Source organism: Thunnus thynnus, chromosome 20, assembly GCF_963924715.1.
Source record: "Thunnus thynnus chromosome 20, fThuThy2.1, whole genome shotgun sequence".
In the NCBI taxonomy this organism is placed as follows: Eukaryota; Metazoa; Chordata; class Actinopteri; order Scombriformes; family Scombridae; genus Thunnus; species Thunnus thynnus.
In genome coordinates this window covers 25,698,560-25,715,948 of record NC_089536.1, presented here as the reverse complement: position 1 = coordinate 25,715,948, position 17,389 = coordinate 25,698,560, and the positions used below count along the sequence as shown (strand labels likewise).

General features: G+C 39.6%; 3 protein-coding genes across 4 annotated transcripts in view; 1 reads left to right on the top strand and 2 right to left on the bottom strand.

Annotated features, from left to right (window-relative positions):
- The window catches only part of LOC137171740 (AT-rich interactive domain-containing protein 5B-like), a 54,318-nt gene extending 37,057 nt beyond the window's left edge, over positions 1-17,261 (top strand). Inside the window, exons 5-11 of one of the 2 annotated variants that reach the window (XR_010924814.1) lie at positions 7,579-7,721; positions 7,910-8,147; positions 8,306-8,358; positions 9,273-9,370; positions 11,271-11,496; positions 13,115-15,841; positions 16,097-17,261. Coding sequence is in view for 1 of the 2 variants with exons in the window: in XM_067575833.1 (XP_067431934.1) it covers positions 7,579-7,721; positions 7,910-8,147; positions 8,306-8,358; positions 9,273-9,370; positions 11,271-11,496; positions 13,115-15,166 (2,810 nt within the window). In the remaining variant the exon portion in view is untranslated. Of the gene's footprint in view, positions 1-7,578; positions 7,722-7,909; positions 8,148-8,305; positions 8,359-9,272; positions 9,371-11,270; positions 11,497-13,114 lie in introns of both variants that reach the window. The other variant, XM_067575833.1, reaches the window with a different exon arrangement.
- Positions 373-2,936, bottom strand: LOC137171745 (high choriolytic enzyme 1-like). The gene has a single exon (XM_067575842.1). The coding sequence runs from the start codon at positions 1,938-1,940 to the stop codon at positions 1,155-1,157; it is 786 nt and encodes a 261-aa protein (XP_067431943.1). The 5' UTR covers positions 1,941-2,936; the 3' UTR covers positions 373-1,154.
- LOC137171747 (high choriolytic enzyme 1-like) lies at positions 4,559-7,513 on the bottom strand. Its single transcript, XM_067575844.1, has one exon. The coding sequence runs from the start codon at positions 5,383-5,385 to the stop codon at positions 4,600-4,602; it is 786 nt and encodes a 261-aa protein (XP_067431945.1). The 5' UTR covers positions 5,386-7,513; the 3' UTR covers positions 4,559-4,599.
- Positions 17,262-17,389: the final 128 nt, after the last annotated feature.

The window sequence follows — 17,389 nt, the reverse complement described above, 5'->3', positions numbered from 1 at the left end:
TCCTCACTGTCATGCTCTGGTTGACTGGAACATGCAAGATGATGAAGATTATAAAACTCAATTCTACCCATTGGGAAATTGAACCCCATTATTCTGCATGACAGGTGAAGATACTGTCCACTATACTAATGATGACCACTGTATTTGTACACGTCAACAGGCTGGTGGTGCTGTTTAAATGTTTATATGAAATTTTTCAATAGTTGTTGAGATATTTCAATAAATAAGTGTAACCTCAACCTCATGGTGGTGCTAGAGAAAGAGTCCAAGGATCACCAAAGTCATTATAATACAGCCTCTGGGAACTGTGAATGGATGTACCAAATTTTGTGCAACATCACGTAAAAATAAAGAAAATGTTCTGCGTTTGAAATTTGAAAGCCTTTTCAAGTAAATTCACCTGAATCCAATACAGAGCAGGACAGCAGGTCCATAATGTTATCCTAAAGTCTAACAGTTAGTAGAATCCAGGACCATGTTACACGGACTGGATGAGTCCTGAACAGGGATTTTTATAACCTGATCTGTGAATCCAGAATATAGTGTAGTCAGCTAATGCTATGGAACAGTATGTCATTTAACTAGTAAGCCCGGCATGCTAACATTAGCGGTTTATGTTAGAGCAGTCAAACACACTGTTTAATCCACTTCTTACACTTTTACTCATGTTTTTGGTTTTGGAAAGACCTCAGGTAGATGTTACAGTGCTGCAATTTGGTGGGACTTCAAATAATTAACTTGTTAGTGTAGTGCACCTGAGGTGGAGAGAGGTAGACAGAAGGAAGGACAGAATTCAGAAACAAATGAAGAAATAACATCTTCCCAATAAGTGAACTTAATTAACAGGCTGTAAAACATTAAATTAAACTTGACTCACTCCTCTGCTAACCAACTATATTAATTTCATTCTGCATTAACTTTTTCATAGATAATTTAGACATGAGGGAACTTCATTTGCTCATTGATGTTTATTTCTTTGTGTGAACATTTCAAAGATTACAGTCACAGAATGTGAAGAGTATGTCATGGATCACATACATTTTAGTAGCGTTTTATTCATTACATGTAAATGGAGAAAAAATGTGAATTTGTTGTATTTGGCATTGAGTTCATTTGTTTTGCTAAATGATAACTTTAGATCAGATGTGGTGTTGTCAGCAGCCGTAGAGCAGGTTGATCCTCATGATGTCCCAATAGGACATGCCCTGCCTCTGTCCGATCTGGACGTTGGGGTCGGGGATGGGGGTGATGGAGTCCCTGCCGTACTGGATGGAGAAGGCGGTCCTTCCGTAGTGCATGATGGAGGAGTAGTCGTAGGGCGTGTTCAGGTTGTTGGTGTTCTGCTTGTAGAAGTTGTAGGCCATCTGCGGGTCGATGTTCTCCCAGTTGATCCTGACGTAGTAGTCGCGGTCGCTCCTGGTCTGCTCGTGCTGGAAGCCCAGAGCATGGTTGATCTCGTGCTGGATGATGCCGTGGTAGAGGCAGCCCTGCTTGTTGAGAGAGAGGACCTGTCTGCCTCCTGTTCTTCCCAGAGCCGAGAAACATCCGGCTTTGTTCTCAATGCTGATGTAGTCGTACTGGTTCTGACGGGGGACAAAGCGGATGCAGGTTCTGCTGTGAAAGGCCTTCATGGCGCTCTCGATCTTCTGCCTTTCCCAGCTGCTGAACTGACTGCTCATGGTGAAGGGGATCATCACCATGCCGTTGGAGGCTTTCCTCCACAGGCAGCTCTGGGACCAGCATGTCATGGCGTTTCTGGTTCTGGGAGCCAACAAGTCTCCTTCCAGCAAGATCTCATCTGTGGCATTGTTGGAGGCCAGAATCCTGGTGCTGATATCAACACTGTCGTCCTCCTCTTCTCCACTTCCTTCCTCCAGGAGAGGATGTGCCTGAGAGAGGCCGAACAGGAGCAGTAGCAGCAGGCTGACAGAGGGAGTCATCTTCAGGTGTGGTCTGATGTATGTAGAGCTTCTGTGGCAAGCTGCTTTGGAGAGACTCCTTGAAGCTCGATGTTTGACTCAGTTCAGTCCAGGGTTTTTATACTCACCTCTACAGGTGTGTCTGCAGGAGGATTATGGGTTATGTCCACACTGCTACGCCTAAATAAACCTGTGAAGGGAGGACCACAGGCAAACCTACTGTTTCAATATAGTTTGTTATGTCTGGTCATTAGATGGATGAACACAGTTGGTTTACTGGGTAGAAGATGATTAACTGAACATCTTACATTTACTTCAACCAATAAGATTGCACAGTATCTGTCAAAGTTTCCCTTTGTAAATATTTTGCTACGTTGCAAAGTGAAATCTTTCAAATATTAATAGTACCCTGACACCTTGGAATCAATTCTGTCTGGTCAGGATGTACTAGTTTAGACATACTGTATATTGAAATAAAGGCTTCAGATCAACTTCCTGAAGGGTTGTGACTGGAAAGTCCAAAATTGTAGACCTTTCCTATTACTGGAGCCAACTCATCCACAAAGCATTTGTATTGCTCACCAGGAAGCCCATCTATGCCTTTGTATGAGAGCTTATGGGAATTTAAGAATGTTGTGACTTTCTCTTGCTTATTTCCAATTTCTAGGGAGGGTACTTTGTAGAAAGTAATATAATAATCTGCAAAGGCTTCTGCGTTACTTTACGACCATGTCACTAGAATTTGATATAGGATGCTTGATCTTTGGGAGAGTCTTAGTAGATTGTTGAAAGGCCAGTATCTATTCTCCCAGTTTCTCAAATGATAGTAACTACCTTTGATGAATTTGAGGGCACCCTCTACTTGTATCTGTTGTTTTACCAACCCATGCGAAGAACATTGTCAACAACGTTGCACACTTGTCTAATATATATAATATGTTATCCTATGCTTATATTTTAGTATATTTGTAGTGTATGCTAAGGTTTTTTCTAATATTCCTGTGGTCAGCTATTTTATTTTATTTTGTCATTTGTTGTGTTTATTTTTCAATAGATATATATATATATTATCTCTTCTAGTGTTGATTTGTATATTTACTGTTCTGGTGCAATGCCTGTACAGCCTGCTGCTGTAACACAAGAATTTCCCAATTTGGGATCAGTAAAGTACATCTATCTATCTATCTGTCTATCTATCTATCTATCTAACTATCTAGCTATCTAGCTATCTGTCTGTCTGTCTGTCTGTCTATCTAATATTAATCTTTTAACAGTGTCCGTTGTGTTGTACTTATCATGTTTGCTGAACACACATAAGGTTCCCAGGTTCAAACTGAGTAGAAACACACTTCTTTGTTAATGTGTTAAACATTACAAAACAACATGGAACTAAAGACAGCACATGGAGTAACACATTAAACCAACAACATGTTTAATCACTATTTCTATGTATGCTTCTGGACTCTATATTTCTGATTAGCCTATATTTATTAGTTTCTATGTAGGTAAAGGGAATTCATGTCCTCACTGTCGTGCTCTGGTTGACCGGAACATGCAAGATGATGAAGATTATAAAACTCAATTCTACCCATTGGGAAATTGAACCCCATTATTCTGCATGACAGGTAAAGATACTGTCCACTATACTAATGATGACCACTGTATTTGTACACGTCAACAGGCTGGTGGTGCTGTTTAAATGTTTATATGAAATTTTTCAATACTTGTTGAGATATTTCAATAAATAAGTGTAACCTCAACCTTATGGTGGTGCTAGAGAAGAGTCCAAGGATCACCAAAGTCATTATAATACAGCCTCTGGGAACTGTGAATGGATGTACCAAATTTGGGCAACATCACATAAAAATAAAGAAAATGTTCTGCGTTTGAAATTTGAAATTTGAAAGCCTTTTCAAGTAAATTCACCTGAATCCAATACAGAGCAGGACAGCAGGTCCATAATGTTATCCTAAAGTCTAACAGTTAGTAGAATCCAGGACCATGTTACACAGACTGGATGTGTCCTGAACAGGGATTTTTATAACCTGATCTGTGAATCCAGAATATAGTGTAGTCAGCTAATGCTATGGAACAGTATGTCATTTAACTAATAAGCCTGGCATGCTAACATTAGCGGTTTATGTTAGAGCAGTCAAACACACTGTTTAATCCACTTCTTACACTTTTACTCATGTTTTTGGTTTTGGGAAGACCCCAGGTGGACGTTACAGTTCTTCAATTTGGTGGGACTTCAAATAATTAACTTGTTAGTGTAGTGCACCTGAGGTGGAGAGAGGCAGACAGAAGGAAGGAAAGAATTCAGAAACAAAGGAAGAAATAACATCTTCCCAATAAGTGAACTTAATTAACAGGCTATAAAACACTAAATTAAACCTGACTCACTCCTCTGCTAACCAACTATATTAATTTCATTCTGCATTAACTTTTTCACAGATAATTTAGACATGAGGTAACTTCATTTGCTCTTTGATGTTTATTTCTTTGTGTGAACATTTCAAAGATTACAGTCACAGAATGTGAAGAGTATGTCATGGATCACATACATTTTAGTGGCGTTTTATTCATTACATGTAAATGGAGAAAAAATGTGAATTTGTTGTATTTGGCATTGAGTTCATTTGTTTTGCTAAATGATAACTTTAGATCAGATGTGGTGTTGTCAGCAGCCGTAGAGCAGGTTGATCCTCATGATGTCCCAATAGGACATGCCCTGCCTCTGTCCGATCTGGACGTTGGGGTCAGGGATGGGGGTGATGGAGTCCCTGCCGTACTGAATAGAGAAGGCGGTCCTTCCGTAGTGCATGATGGAGGAGTAGTCGTAGGGCGTGTTCAGGTTGTTGGTGTTCTGCTTGTAGAAGTTGTAAGCCATCTGCGGGTCGATGTTCTCCCAGTTGATCCTGACGTAGTAGTCACGGTCGCTCCTGGTCTGCTCGTGCTGGAAGCCCAGAGCATGGTTGATCTCGTGCTGGATGATGCCATGGTAGAGGCAGCCCTGCTTGTTGAGAGAGAGGACCTGTCTGCCTCCTGTTCTTCCCAGAGCCGAGAAACATCCGGCTTTGTTCTCAATGCTGATGTAGTCGTACTGGTTCTGACGGGGGACAAAGCGGATGCAGGTTCTGCTGTGGAAGGCCTTCATGGCATTCTCGATCTTCTGCCTTTCCCAGCTGCTGAACTGACTGCTCATGGTGAAGGGGATCATCACCATGCCGTTGGAGGCTTTCCTCCACAGGCAGCTCTGGGACCAGCATGTCATGGCGTTTCTGGTTCTGGGAGCCAACAAGTCTCCTTCCAGCAAGATCTCATCTGTGGCATTGTTGGAGGCCAGAATCCTGGTGCTGATATCAACACTGTCGTCCTCCTCTTCTCCACTTCCTTCCTCCAGGAGAGGATGTGCCTGAGAGAGGCCGAGCAGGAGCAATAGCAGCAGGCTGACAGAGGGAGTCATCTTCAGGTGTGGTCTGGTGTCTGTGGAGCTTCTGTGGCAAGCTGCTTTAGAGAGACTCCTTGAAGCTCGATGTTTGACTCAGTTCAGTCCAGGGTCTTTATACTCACCTCTACAGGTGTGTCTGTGGGAGGATTATGGTTTGAGGTCCACACTGCTACGCCTAAATAAACCTGTGAAGGGAGGACCACAGGCAAACCTACTGTTTCAATATAGTTTGTTATGTCTGGTCATTAGATGGATGAACACAGCTGGTTTACCGGGTGGAACATGATTAACTGAACACCTTACATTTACTTCAACCAATAAGATTGCACAGTATCTGTCAACTCAACCTCTCTTCTATTTTGTTTATGATGCAAAGTGAAATAACAATGTTAAAACTGCAATTGTTGTTATTCTAAAATGGATATTATGCTATATTATTATTAGCACTTACTTACTTCCATATGCTTTATTGCATCTTGCAGATATGTACGCCTAATACTTGAGGACACACATAATTCATTTTCTATGTAATGCAGAGTACCTATCATGTGTTTGCATACGCATTTTTAAAGTAATTAAAAAGGCACTCTGAACTGTCCATTTAAACACTTCCCTTAAATCCCAAAGAGATCAGGCAACAGATGAAGCTGTGTGATATATGTCACAATAGAGAGAGTGAAGGCAAGGGGAATTTTACAATCAAGTAAAAACAATGATGGCTTGTGACCCAGAATCTGCATCATTCCAGTGTATCTTGTTTTAGCTATGCCTTTTCTCCTCTGTGATTCATAATCTGGGCTAAGAGAGAGAAGGCTATGCAAGTTTAGCAGCATATATGTTTCTACCTTTTGTCATATTAAATATTCAAAGAAACACCCAGATAAGACATTTCTTATCGGTTTATCTCTTGTCTTCATTTGTTGTACCCTTAAACAGAATTAAGCAATTTGTCTGGTAATATAGGTTCTAACCAGAACAAGCTGAGCAGGAACCAGCTAAACACCAACCACTTTTTAGAAAGGAAAGCATCCTGTGCCATCTTTGATTTTACATTGTTTATATTGACTTTATTGGAAGAGACTTCTCTCGGCTTGATCAAATCATGTTTTTTATGACTTTGCATCCACCTGACAGTTTTTCCCCACTTTATAAGTCTTACAATTGGTTGAGGTAATAGTTTTCACATTCTTGCCTAAACTAATTGTTCAGAGACTGAAATGTCTGAGTTATAGGAGATTAAAATCCAGGATTTATCACAGTCCTGAATCTGGGCTAATTTTACCATAACATGACATTACATTACATGGAATGATAATGCATAACATGCTTTGTCATGCCATAACCCTGAAATTACATAACAGCATCATATAACACACATACCTGGCTGTCACATTGTGTAAGCTGCATGCAACTTTGGCTGTATTTTCTGTCATCTATGGAAACAGGAGTGATGTCACTTTGAATATGGTGAACAGAGGTCTGCACTGCCCCAGGTAGCCTTGACATTGGCTGTTCCATATTCAATTACGAAGTGGATGTTTTATTCAGTCTAACAGGTTCCTGGAAGGGGGGGAGGGGCTTGTAGCACATCCACTAACATTTCAGTTGCACTTTCATCCTAACTGCTTTCAAAATTTCAAATGCTGTCACTTCTTACACACTGACCAAAACTTCCAACTATGTGCACACACCTCAACTTTCTCTAGCACTTCAACTGAAATTGCTTTTATGGTTTACAGTTCAATTTACACCATTCAAATGGCAGTTCAACTGCTTTTACCTTTTACACTTCCACTGACAATTCTACTGCTTTCAGTGCTTACATGTCAACTGACATTTCAGCTGCTTTCATCGCTGTCACCTCAGTTCCTTTCAATGCTTACACTTCACTTGTGTACAGTGTTTGCAACTGTAACTTTCAAGTATGCGAACTGTAACTTTCAAGTATGCAAGCACACCTGTGCCTTAAAGGTAGGCACCACCAATGGCAATTCAGCCATCGAATTGATATATTGGAACCTCTAACTTCAATTAATAATAAATAATAATCCAATGCAAGAACAGGTATTTGGTTTTGTTGGACTTGTGTTAATTGTGCTTTAGTCTACTGGGGAGAACAAGAGCAAAAGGAAAAAGAATAAAACCTAGTTTCTTCATCATGATTCTAGCATACATTTGCAATACACTGCTCTTTTTCTCTGTCCTTAGCTCCCAACCTGAAGGGTCGTCCCAGGAAAAAGAAACTACCCAACCCTCAGTGTTGTGGTCAGGGGTTAGAGGTTAATGGTCGACGTCAAACACCACCTTTTTCCAAGGAGACTGAACAAACAGGAGGAGGAACCAATGTCAAGGTACAAATTAGTGTATTATAGTAGTAACAGCAGTCTTCGTTCTACAATTAAGTAATGTTTATGATATTATCAATATGTGTAATGTGTATGTAAAACAATCACTCAAAGAGCTTAATCCACTGAGAATTAACAACCTATTCTTCAGCTCTGCTTTCATTTCTCTAATCTCTGTCCATTGTTTCTTACAGATGACAGCAGACAAAGCAGGCTTATCCAAACCCAGAGGAAACAGCAGCAGCAACAGCAGCAGTTATGTGAGTGACAGCAGCAAGATCACAACACTTCCACTGTCAGAGAAGAGACGAGGAAGAGGACGAGAGGTGGAGTACAAAGCAGAGGAGCAGGCTTTCCTTGTATCCCTGTATAAATACATGAAGGAGAGGAAGACACCAATTGAGAGGATCCCCTACCTGGGCTTCAAACAGAGTAAAATATCATTCTACTCAATAAGTCAATTACTAATTGAGACTTGTTAATGTGAAAATGAAAGCAGTGACACATCATTTTGTGGATATAATTTGTTCCTATATGGCTTGTATGTATCTTGTGTCGTATTGATGTGTGTTTGTGTCTCTGTGTGACAGTAAACCTGTGGACCATGTTCCAGGCTGCTCAGAAGCTGGGAGGATATGAGGTGGTGAGTTTTACCTTGTGGCCTCTAGTTTGATCTGCTGGTGACAGCTCAGCTCTATGGTATTAGCAATAATAAATTATTCTGTTTGCACTGGACTTTACCACTGAGTTGAGTGTAATGTTCCAGATGTTTTTTGTGTTATGAATATTCAGCTGACAGTGTTTAAAGGACAATTTATCCTGTAAGTCTGTGTTTAGTTATAATTTGTTGATGTATAATTTTTTTTTCTTTTCAAAATTGGATTAAATATGGGGCCAGTTGAAACTGATTACTGACCTGCTGCATGTATACGGGGATTTACAGTATGAGTACATCTGAGTAATCACATCTGGTTTCTTGAGTGCATGTAAACGTGCAGAGTGATTGCTGAGATAGACTCCAGCCCCCCTGACCCTGCACAGGAATGTATGCGCTGTATTTGTTTTTTTGTTTTGTTTTTTTGCAGTGGCCATACACATTCTTCTCTATTTATCTATGTACAGTATCTATTATTCTGTATATATCTCTCATATTGGTAACATTTTCTAATAATGCACTCATAATATATAAGGATTTATAGGTTGTAACTGATGTCTAACTCAGTTACTCATACTTTATAGATCAGTTATTAGCCATTAAGAAAAACTTTTTGGTTGGCAGGTTGTGAAAAATCTCTTTTGTGTTTAACTTTTCTATGAGAAATGGTGCAGTTCAAGTTAAATGAAACTGAGATCCATTTGTAGCGGTTTTCCTGATGACTTAAACAACTATCTGGAGGAGGATACACAACCTAGATACCCAAAAGTTGTTCTTATTAATGCTGATAACTGTTGGTGAATTAATGGTTAATTACTTATTAACCATTAATAAAGCAACTTAACAACTTATTTTAACATTATTATAAATCTATACCTCTCTATTAATGTGTATGTGTGTAGATCACAGCTCGTAGACTGTGGAAAAGCATTTATGACGAGCTTGGAGGAAACCCAGGCAGCACCAGCGCAGCGACCTGCACACGTCGACACTATGAAAGGTGAGTGTGTCTGTGACCTTTTACAAATGACACACTCACAGTAGCACAGGTAATGCAAGACACGACATGTCATTTTTACAGGAAAACACTGAGTAGGCTGGGGGAGCTGCAGTACATCACATAAAATGTGCTAATGAGTCTGAGCCTGTCAATGATAAAATAGCTATTTCAGGGCCAGATATCAATGTAGCAATTGATTCTCTAAAAACATCCCTTCAGCACTGCTCTGCCTCTCTTTACTGAAGAGGATCCTTAAAACAACTCAATCCTCTGACAGCTCAGTTAAAGCTTTAATGTAAAGCTTTGTACAGTCCCTGAAAGATTAACAAAGCCTTGAACGGATTATTTTCACAAGTATCCTTTGGTTATTTTCCTACTTTTTTCCACCATGACAGTTGACTTTGAGCTTATTTTCCTTTTTTGCATGTATCTTTAGACTCTGAGCTCACTGGGAATGAGCCATTTGACATACAATTGTTCAGGGTGCCTCAGAAGACCATGATGTGCTGTGTGAAATAGTTTCAGCACATAACAGCTTATTGGGCACCTCTTCTTGTTGTGTTTTACCAACCATTGCTGTGATGAAGACTCACTGATTGCGAACAGCACACAGTAAAGAACACACTCAGTAATATACTCGCAAACGGTCATCCTGACACACATTATTCCCCTCTGTCACTGTGGTGAGTGCACGCACCTCAATAAATCTATAGTTACAACTTGACATGCATCCACTGCAGTAATATAATATGTTGGGAAGAGAAAAAAAACACTCTCACAAGGAAGTGTTTTGCCAAAGTGTCATCATAATCTGATGTTCTTCTCTTCCACAGTCCCTTGGTCTGGTAGCCGATGCATAGTGCTGCATGGAAAAAATAGCAATATATATATATATATATATATATCTTTTTTTTTTTGGTCTTTCTGCTTTTTCTTGTGGATGTCCAAGTTTTCGTTTCCTCACTATTTTTGTAAATAAAGCATCTCAATCTATTTTTGCAACTCAAACCGTCTCGTCTTGTTATCTTTTCTGAGACAGGTGACCCACTGTTTTTATGTGACAATCACTGACTCATATTTCCTATACAGTTCAATCTGAACATACCCTTTGGGCAGAAGTGATTATTGTACACAACAATTATTGTGCTTAAAGTTGACTTTTTTTGAATCATAATTACCAGTATTCAATCTGGATTCACTTCATTAGTTACTGTATTTTAATTGAAAACAGCGAAAAAGGTTTTTAAAATCCTGTAACTATTTCAATAGATACAAAAAAGGAATAACACAAAATGTATTATATTGAGAACTGTTAGGATAAAGAAACTTTGTATTCCAAGGTAACATTTATTTTTATTGTTAAAATAATACTGCATTTAGCAGAAGTAGACATTTCAACTGATTGGCAGAGCATGGTTCTTTTTTAATTTGTGTTGTTGGAATTCTTGATATGCATTTACATCATTCTGTTCAATAAGCCCTGTACAATTTGGTCAAAAAAATTATGATTACCTATAACTCCACAATAAATATGCCACATGCTAGAGCGATTTACCAGGTGACTTCTGGAAGGAAGTTACCAGAAAAGGTCGGGTTTTAAAATCACACCAACCCCTGGGGATGTTTTGGGCCTACCATTCTTGATCAGACTCAATCAGGTTAGCTAAGTACAATCAATTTTTCAACAGCTCAAAACAGTTTAGAAAACCATTGAACAAGAACGATGAGAGACAACATGACCCTTCCAAGTAGCTGACTGATGAAGGTTTCAGCTGGCTTAGTTTTGATAAGCAATACATTTCTGTAGGTCTCAAGAATCAGAAGCAAAAGTGAAATGGGATGCGCATCACACTGCCTGCCTGTTACCATTTGTTCATTCAGCTGTTCGTCTCTCCTTCAGGCTCATCCTGCCCTATGAGAAGTTCATCAAAGGAGAAGAGGAAAAGCCCCTCCTCAAGGCCAAAGCCAGGAAGAAGGAGGCAGAGTCAAGCACTGAATCTTCTAATAGTATGTCTGCTCCCACCTTGAAGACCAAGCTGACTGATGAGGTGAAGCAGCTAGCCCAGAAACTGTGCCCTGAGGAGGATGACGACCTGGAAGCCAAAGATCACGATCAGAGCAGACCAGTCAGTCTCATTCTATTAACCCTCCAGTGTCCATCATTACATTGGCTGTGCTTCCCCCATGTCAATTAGTGGTTTATAACATCATATGTGTATTATTCGTCCATGTTTGAACTGACTGCTCATACATCATGTCTAGTATGTGATGGCCCCCCATACATAAACTTTATGACAAAATGTCAAAACCTGATTGTTGTCCTCACAGATGCACATTCATTGTGAAAAGGTTTTTCTGTTTTTACTCTAAGGGAATTCAAATAAGTGGTTAGTGGAATTATACCAGTTAGTCAAACAGAAAGCTAGATCAGAGAAAGAGAAGAGAGCAAAGAGAAACATGAAATGTATTCAAGCAATATTGTTGATTTATAGGTACATAAAACATGCTATTTCATATGGAATTGTTTTGGTTTCATGGCTAGGCATATAAAACATGACCAAATGCAGAGTTGTTCTTAAGCTGAGAAAAGCATACTATTGACTTTGAAGCAGTTTTGCAGAGGAGCAGTGTTAACTTTGGTGTTTTAACAAAAATACATATTAGTTTCACGTTTTTAAGCTACAAAAACATGTAGTTTTCATCAGTGAAATTTTAGTCCCAGTTTCATTGCATATTTTAAATTTTTGATGTCTTCTAAAGATTCTGAGGTTACAGTTGTCGCAATGTTTTTGTTCATCTACCATTACTGCACCTATGTGCTGTCCACTGCAGAGCAGCTGGATTTACTCAGCTGTTCACTAAAATATGTTCTGGGTTTAGATGAGAGATGAGATGAGTAGCTAAATCATCTTATAACATCAATGCAGTGATATTCCTTTGGTACACATTTAGATTAGATGACTATAAACACAAAAGATAGCCAACTAACATTTCCTTACCATTAACATAATCATTTTATGGTAAGCTTAGATTTTATTATGTTGGCATGCTAGTCTGCATGTTTTCATAGTTTGTTATTTCTCAGTGAGATTGTAGATAAATTTAGTCCATAAATGTGTTATTTTTTCCCTTCCATGAACCACTAACATTAGTTAACATAACTGGCAGAGACACGATACTAGAAAGCAAGATGCTGTTCATTAGTGCAACAGATAAATCAAGCGCAAGCAGATAAATCAACTTCTAAAGTACAGATAGTTTTTGGAAGCAGAGGTTTCTGTTTTACTAATCGGGAGCATACATTGTATGATTTTGCAGATCCATGGAGGTCATTTAGACTTAATACAGTCAGTACTGCATTAATACCTTAATTAGATCATTTGTTCATTTATGTGTTCTACATTATTGTTTACATTACATTTCCTCCTAATTTTTTTCAAAGGTATCTTTTTATCCAGTTTTTGTCTTGTTTCATCATGTAAAAAGTGTGTCATTGAAAACTTTTGAGTTTTATTTACAAAATCAGAAGCTATATTCATAGAAAATACTTTAGGCATATATCTGACAGAATTGCCTTCAAGGCAACAGCCATATCCAGCCTTTGCCATATCCATTAAGCACTTCGACCTGGCCTTGTGAACATTATCTGAATTTGAACCAAAATCTTTCCTTTTTATTTATAGCACTTCTCCATTTCTCTCTCATTTGTTTTGTCTTTTCTCCCTCCCTCTGTCCTTCTTGCAGGAATTGATGTTAAAAAATCCTCAGCTGAAAATTGAACCCCAAATCTGCCTAACCCGTTTGGATCCCTCACAGCCTTCATGTAGTAACAGAAAAAGACAAAGCCCAACACAAAATGGCAGGGAGACTCAGATGATCCAGCAACAGGAGGAGGAAGATGAAGTACTGAGAAAGAGGAGATCCAGTGGATGTGACCTCACTTACTTGGCAACGTCTCCTCTGACTACTCCAAAGGTTTTAAACCATGCCCACTCAGCAGTGGATCTCTGGCAGCAAGAGATAGTACCATTAAAGGACCAGTGCCATCCTGGGAAACCAAGAAACCTACAATCTCCAACAATCCCAGACCCACCCAATGAACAAGCCGAACTACCAAGGACAGAGGACACCGTCTTGGATTTCACAGCTTTCCTCAAGTCCTCTGGGGTTAACAAGATGATAATATCTCCAGTAGAAAAGAAAAAGCTCCTATTGCAGGTCAACGGAACTGGATTACCCAATCAAGACCACTTGCTTTCGAACTTTGGCCAGCCTCCTCCACTCATTTGCTCCAGTTTAACCAATTGTATCCTTGAAGAAGCAGCAGAGCAACCAGTTGTAGTTGCGGATTCATCAGTAGTGGTACTGAGTCGGCCTTCGGTAATACAACATGCACAGAGCCTCAAGGCACGAGTCCAGAAAGACAGAGCGAGAAAGATTCGAGAAAGCACACTTCCTCCTTTATATTCACATGATCATTTACATTATGTGCCCCCTTCTCACTCCAATCCAGAAGAGCCACAGTGTCCCTCAACACCTTTGCTGACACCTAAGATTCCTCAATCCAGCCAGACACCTCCTGGCTTCCCCTATGACTTCTACTCATCCTTCTCAAACCTTCATTGTTGGTACAGGAAGGCTGAGACAGCGTGTAAGACAGTAGATGCAGAGTTGGTTCATGATGGATCTAAAGAACCCCAGAGACAAGGAGCTACCCTCTCAAGAGACTCTAATAGCGCTGCAAGATTCCTTCAGTCTGCTGCTCCTCAAGATTCAAAGTACCCCACCTCTAATGATCAGGAAAATTCTTCCAATCCAAAAATGACAATATCTGATGATCAACCCACAGATCTAAGTCTCCCGAAGGCTTCTCTTAAACCACTTCCGCAACCCTACACTTCCTGTCCCATCACATGTTCCACAAGGCATCAGGAGTGTACCCCACCTTTCAGTGTTGCCCAGTACTCAAGAGCATGCCAGGTGCCTCCACTTACTGGGTTGCCTCCAAACATACACAGTTCCAGACAAGACATAGCAGTTAAACCCTATTTTAGAGCCACTGAGGTAGCAGTAAATGGTACAGTCTGCAATGGAAGAGTGGTAAAGAAAAAAATAGAAGGAGACGTGGGAAAGCGACAAAGATTGGAAACTGATCTTTACAACAAGATGACTGAACCAACCCATGCTGGCAGAATTGTCTCAGGATCACAGGCTGTAGCACACAATATCTGTGTTGCACGACCCCTCAACGAGCTTGGACACAGCATCTCAAAAAGGAGGATGCAAGCTGTTACTCTCAAGGATGTCTCTCCCTCAACTCCTTCTAGAAAGATCAAGACACCAGAAGATTCTGGTGACAGCTTTGTGAAAGAAGGTGCAGAGGGAGCGAAGGGAGGGGGGCCTGCCTCACCCTCTGTCCTCCTAAACCCTACTACTCCTCAAATCTACCCCATCACCCTTTATCCTGCAGGGACCCTTGCACTCTGTCAGGTTCAGGACTTGTGCAGGGGTACCTTAACCAGAGACTACCCCCATTCTTCCCTCTCCAGCCTCCAATATCAATCATTGGATGTCCTTTCCCCATTGGTCTCACCTTTTGACATCCATTCTTTGATGATACAAAGGCAGCTATTGGCTCATTCAGCTGCCAGTGTGACACATATCTTCCAACAACCAGCTTCATCTGATTCACCACAGTCTGTATTCAGTGTCAGTCAACCCACAGCCCACCGTCAGCCAGCCACAGTTAAACTCAGTTCACCCAAGCACGAACCTGTCATAATACACAGGCTGTGACAGTTGACATTACTCTCCCTTAGGACTCAGGTCTGATGGTTTCTAAGTACTGTGAACAGCAGTAAGTGTGCGGAATCCAATTTTTACGGTTCCCATATGGATCACATGGATATATGTATAACAGAAAGTAGATCCTGACTCATACGACCTACACCCCAGACTTGTATTTCACAGAAAGTTTAACTGGAATCCATAAAAAATACATTTTACATCAATAGGCTTTTTTCACAGAAGACATTTTGACATATGACAGTAGAAAAAGCACAAGTATAAATAATAAAATTGATGATTACTGTTTTCCATTTAGTTGCTTTGGTTTCAGGGCCCTGGTGTTGTGCATGCTGGCTCACTGTAGTGATGGGTGGACGGTACCAAGGCACCAAAGCTTGTTTCCTCCTGTTAAATGTATTAATTCAGTACACTGTGTCAGGGCTTGTGTCAAATGAAGAACATCACATGACTGTTGCTTCTGAAGTTTCAAATGTCACTGGTGCTTTAGTAAGCTCTTCATTCAGCAGACTAACTATATACTCAAGTGAGATCAGAACCTGTTTTATTTTAGAATCTACTTACAGAATAGAATAGTAATAGTTTTGAAATGGGATATAAAACTTGAAATGAAATATTGACTGTACAAAGGAAATATGGACTGTGCTATGGACAAAGAAATAAAGTGTAGGCTATGAAATATATGAAGGTGACGAGAGCAAAAATTAAATGTGCAGATGTACATTGATGGGATAAGAAGAGGGGAAATTAATTGTGAAAAATGGTGATATACACTAGAAAGACATCATCAAAAGTATGGAAACATCTCTATCAAGTTAACAAAAGTAATATTTCTATGAATGTCCTTGTTCAACCACATCATATGACACTGTGACTTGTACATAAATATCAACCATGAAGTTAAAACCTGGGCGCACAGAGGATGCTGGAGCCATTAGCTACACACCCATTAGCTACATTAATACTTTGTGTCAACAAAAATATTAAAATGCAGACTTTATGAACAACACATTTATTAATAATTTTACTGTAGCATGTTGTACAATAATGTAAATTTACTGCAGCACCTGTTAACAAGAGTATAATCATAGATTAATAAATGACACAGGCTTCTCAGACTTTGCCTATATATTAAATTGAAAGTATAAAATCAGGGAGGCGTTGCAGTGCTTTGGACATTAGTCTTCGAGTGCCGTATAAGTCCTGCAAACTATCTGATATCATTGCGCTTGCTGAGTTCAGTGCCCCCAAAGCTTCAAATCCTTTTTCAGCATAAACAGGCAGAAAGTACCAAAGCTTTGTAAGGTTTCATCAGCCCATCTCTAGCTCACTGCGATGGCTCACTTAGACACTTGAATAGAACAGAGCCATTGTTAATGTTACTATGACAAGTCAAAATGTCTACAATGAAAAAAGCCTTTCACCTGAGACTATAGATGGACATTGTTTTTTGCTTTTTCATTATCATAGAATAAATACAGATTTCATGCTTGTCCACATTAACTACGTGTAAATGTACGTGTCTCCAGTATCTTGACACTCACACAAACCAGGCAGCTCAGTAATATTTAGTCAGAAACAGTCAAGATAGACACACCTTGTCTTTAGCTGGTCTTACCCTTTCTGATGAAAACACATCAGACTTGACTCCAGTACATTTCAGTGGACACTATTGTATAGACATGACCTGATAACATGTCTCACTTTTACTGTATGTTTACAACTTGCACATTCTGCTGTTTTGTTGTTTTCAAATTGTGTTTTAGTCCATAATCAATTATATAAATTTTATACATTGCTGTTTATTATGTTGTTGGCATGGTGAGTTTGTATTTGCAAGTGCCTCCTGTAATGTGCCGTCTTTCTTTCTTTCAGCAGACATTTATCATGTTTTTGTCATTGTTAAAAAATAAAACAGGCATACTAATAAATTGTTAAAACTGCTCAGAGTTAATGTGACAGAAGCATTATGTGTGCCTTCTGGTGGAAGAAACGATTGCAGAAGGGTTTCCTGGGGTTAGAATATTTTGCAGTTGCAGATTCTACCTCCAATATGATGTGAAAGCACATAAAACATGAATCAAAGCAACAAACCTTGTTGATTTTAATATGAATTTTGAAAATGAAATGTTATTTTGTTAGTTTCAGCCATCAGTTTTCCCAGGACACCAAATAGCAGGAAGGACACACTGAACAAACACTATGAGACATAAG

Excerpts from the sequence above, each read along its gene's own strand:
- LOC137171745 (XM_067575842.1), bottom strand. The coding sequence starts at position 1,940 with ATGACTCCCTCTGTCAGCCTGCTGCTACTGCTCCTGTTCGGCCTCTCT.
- LOC137171747 (XM_067575844.1), bottom strand. The coding sequence starts at position 5,385 with ATGACTCCCTCTGTCAGCCTGCTGCTATTGCTCCTGCTCGGCCTCTCT.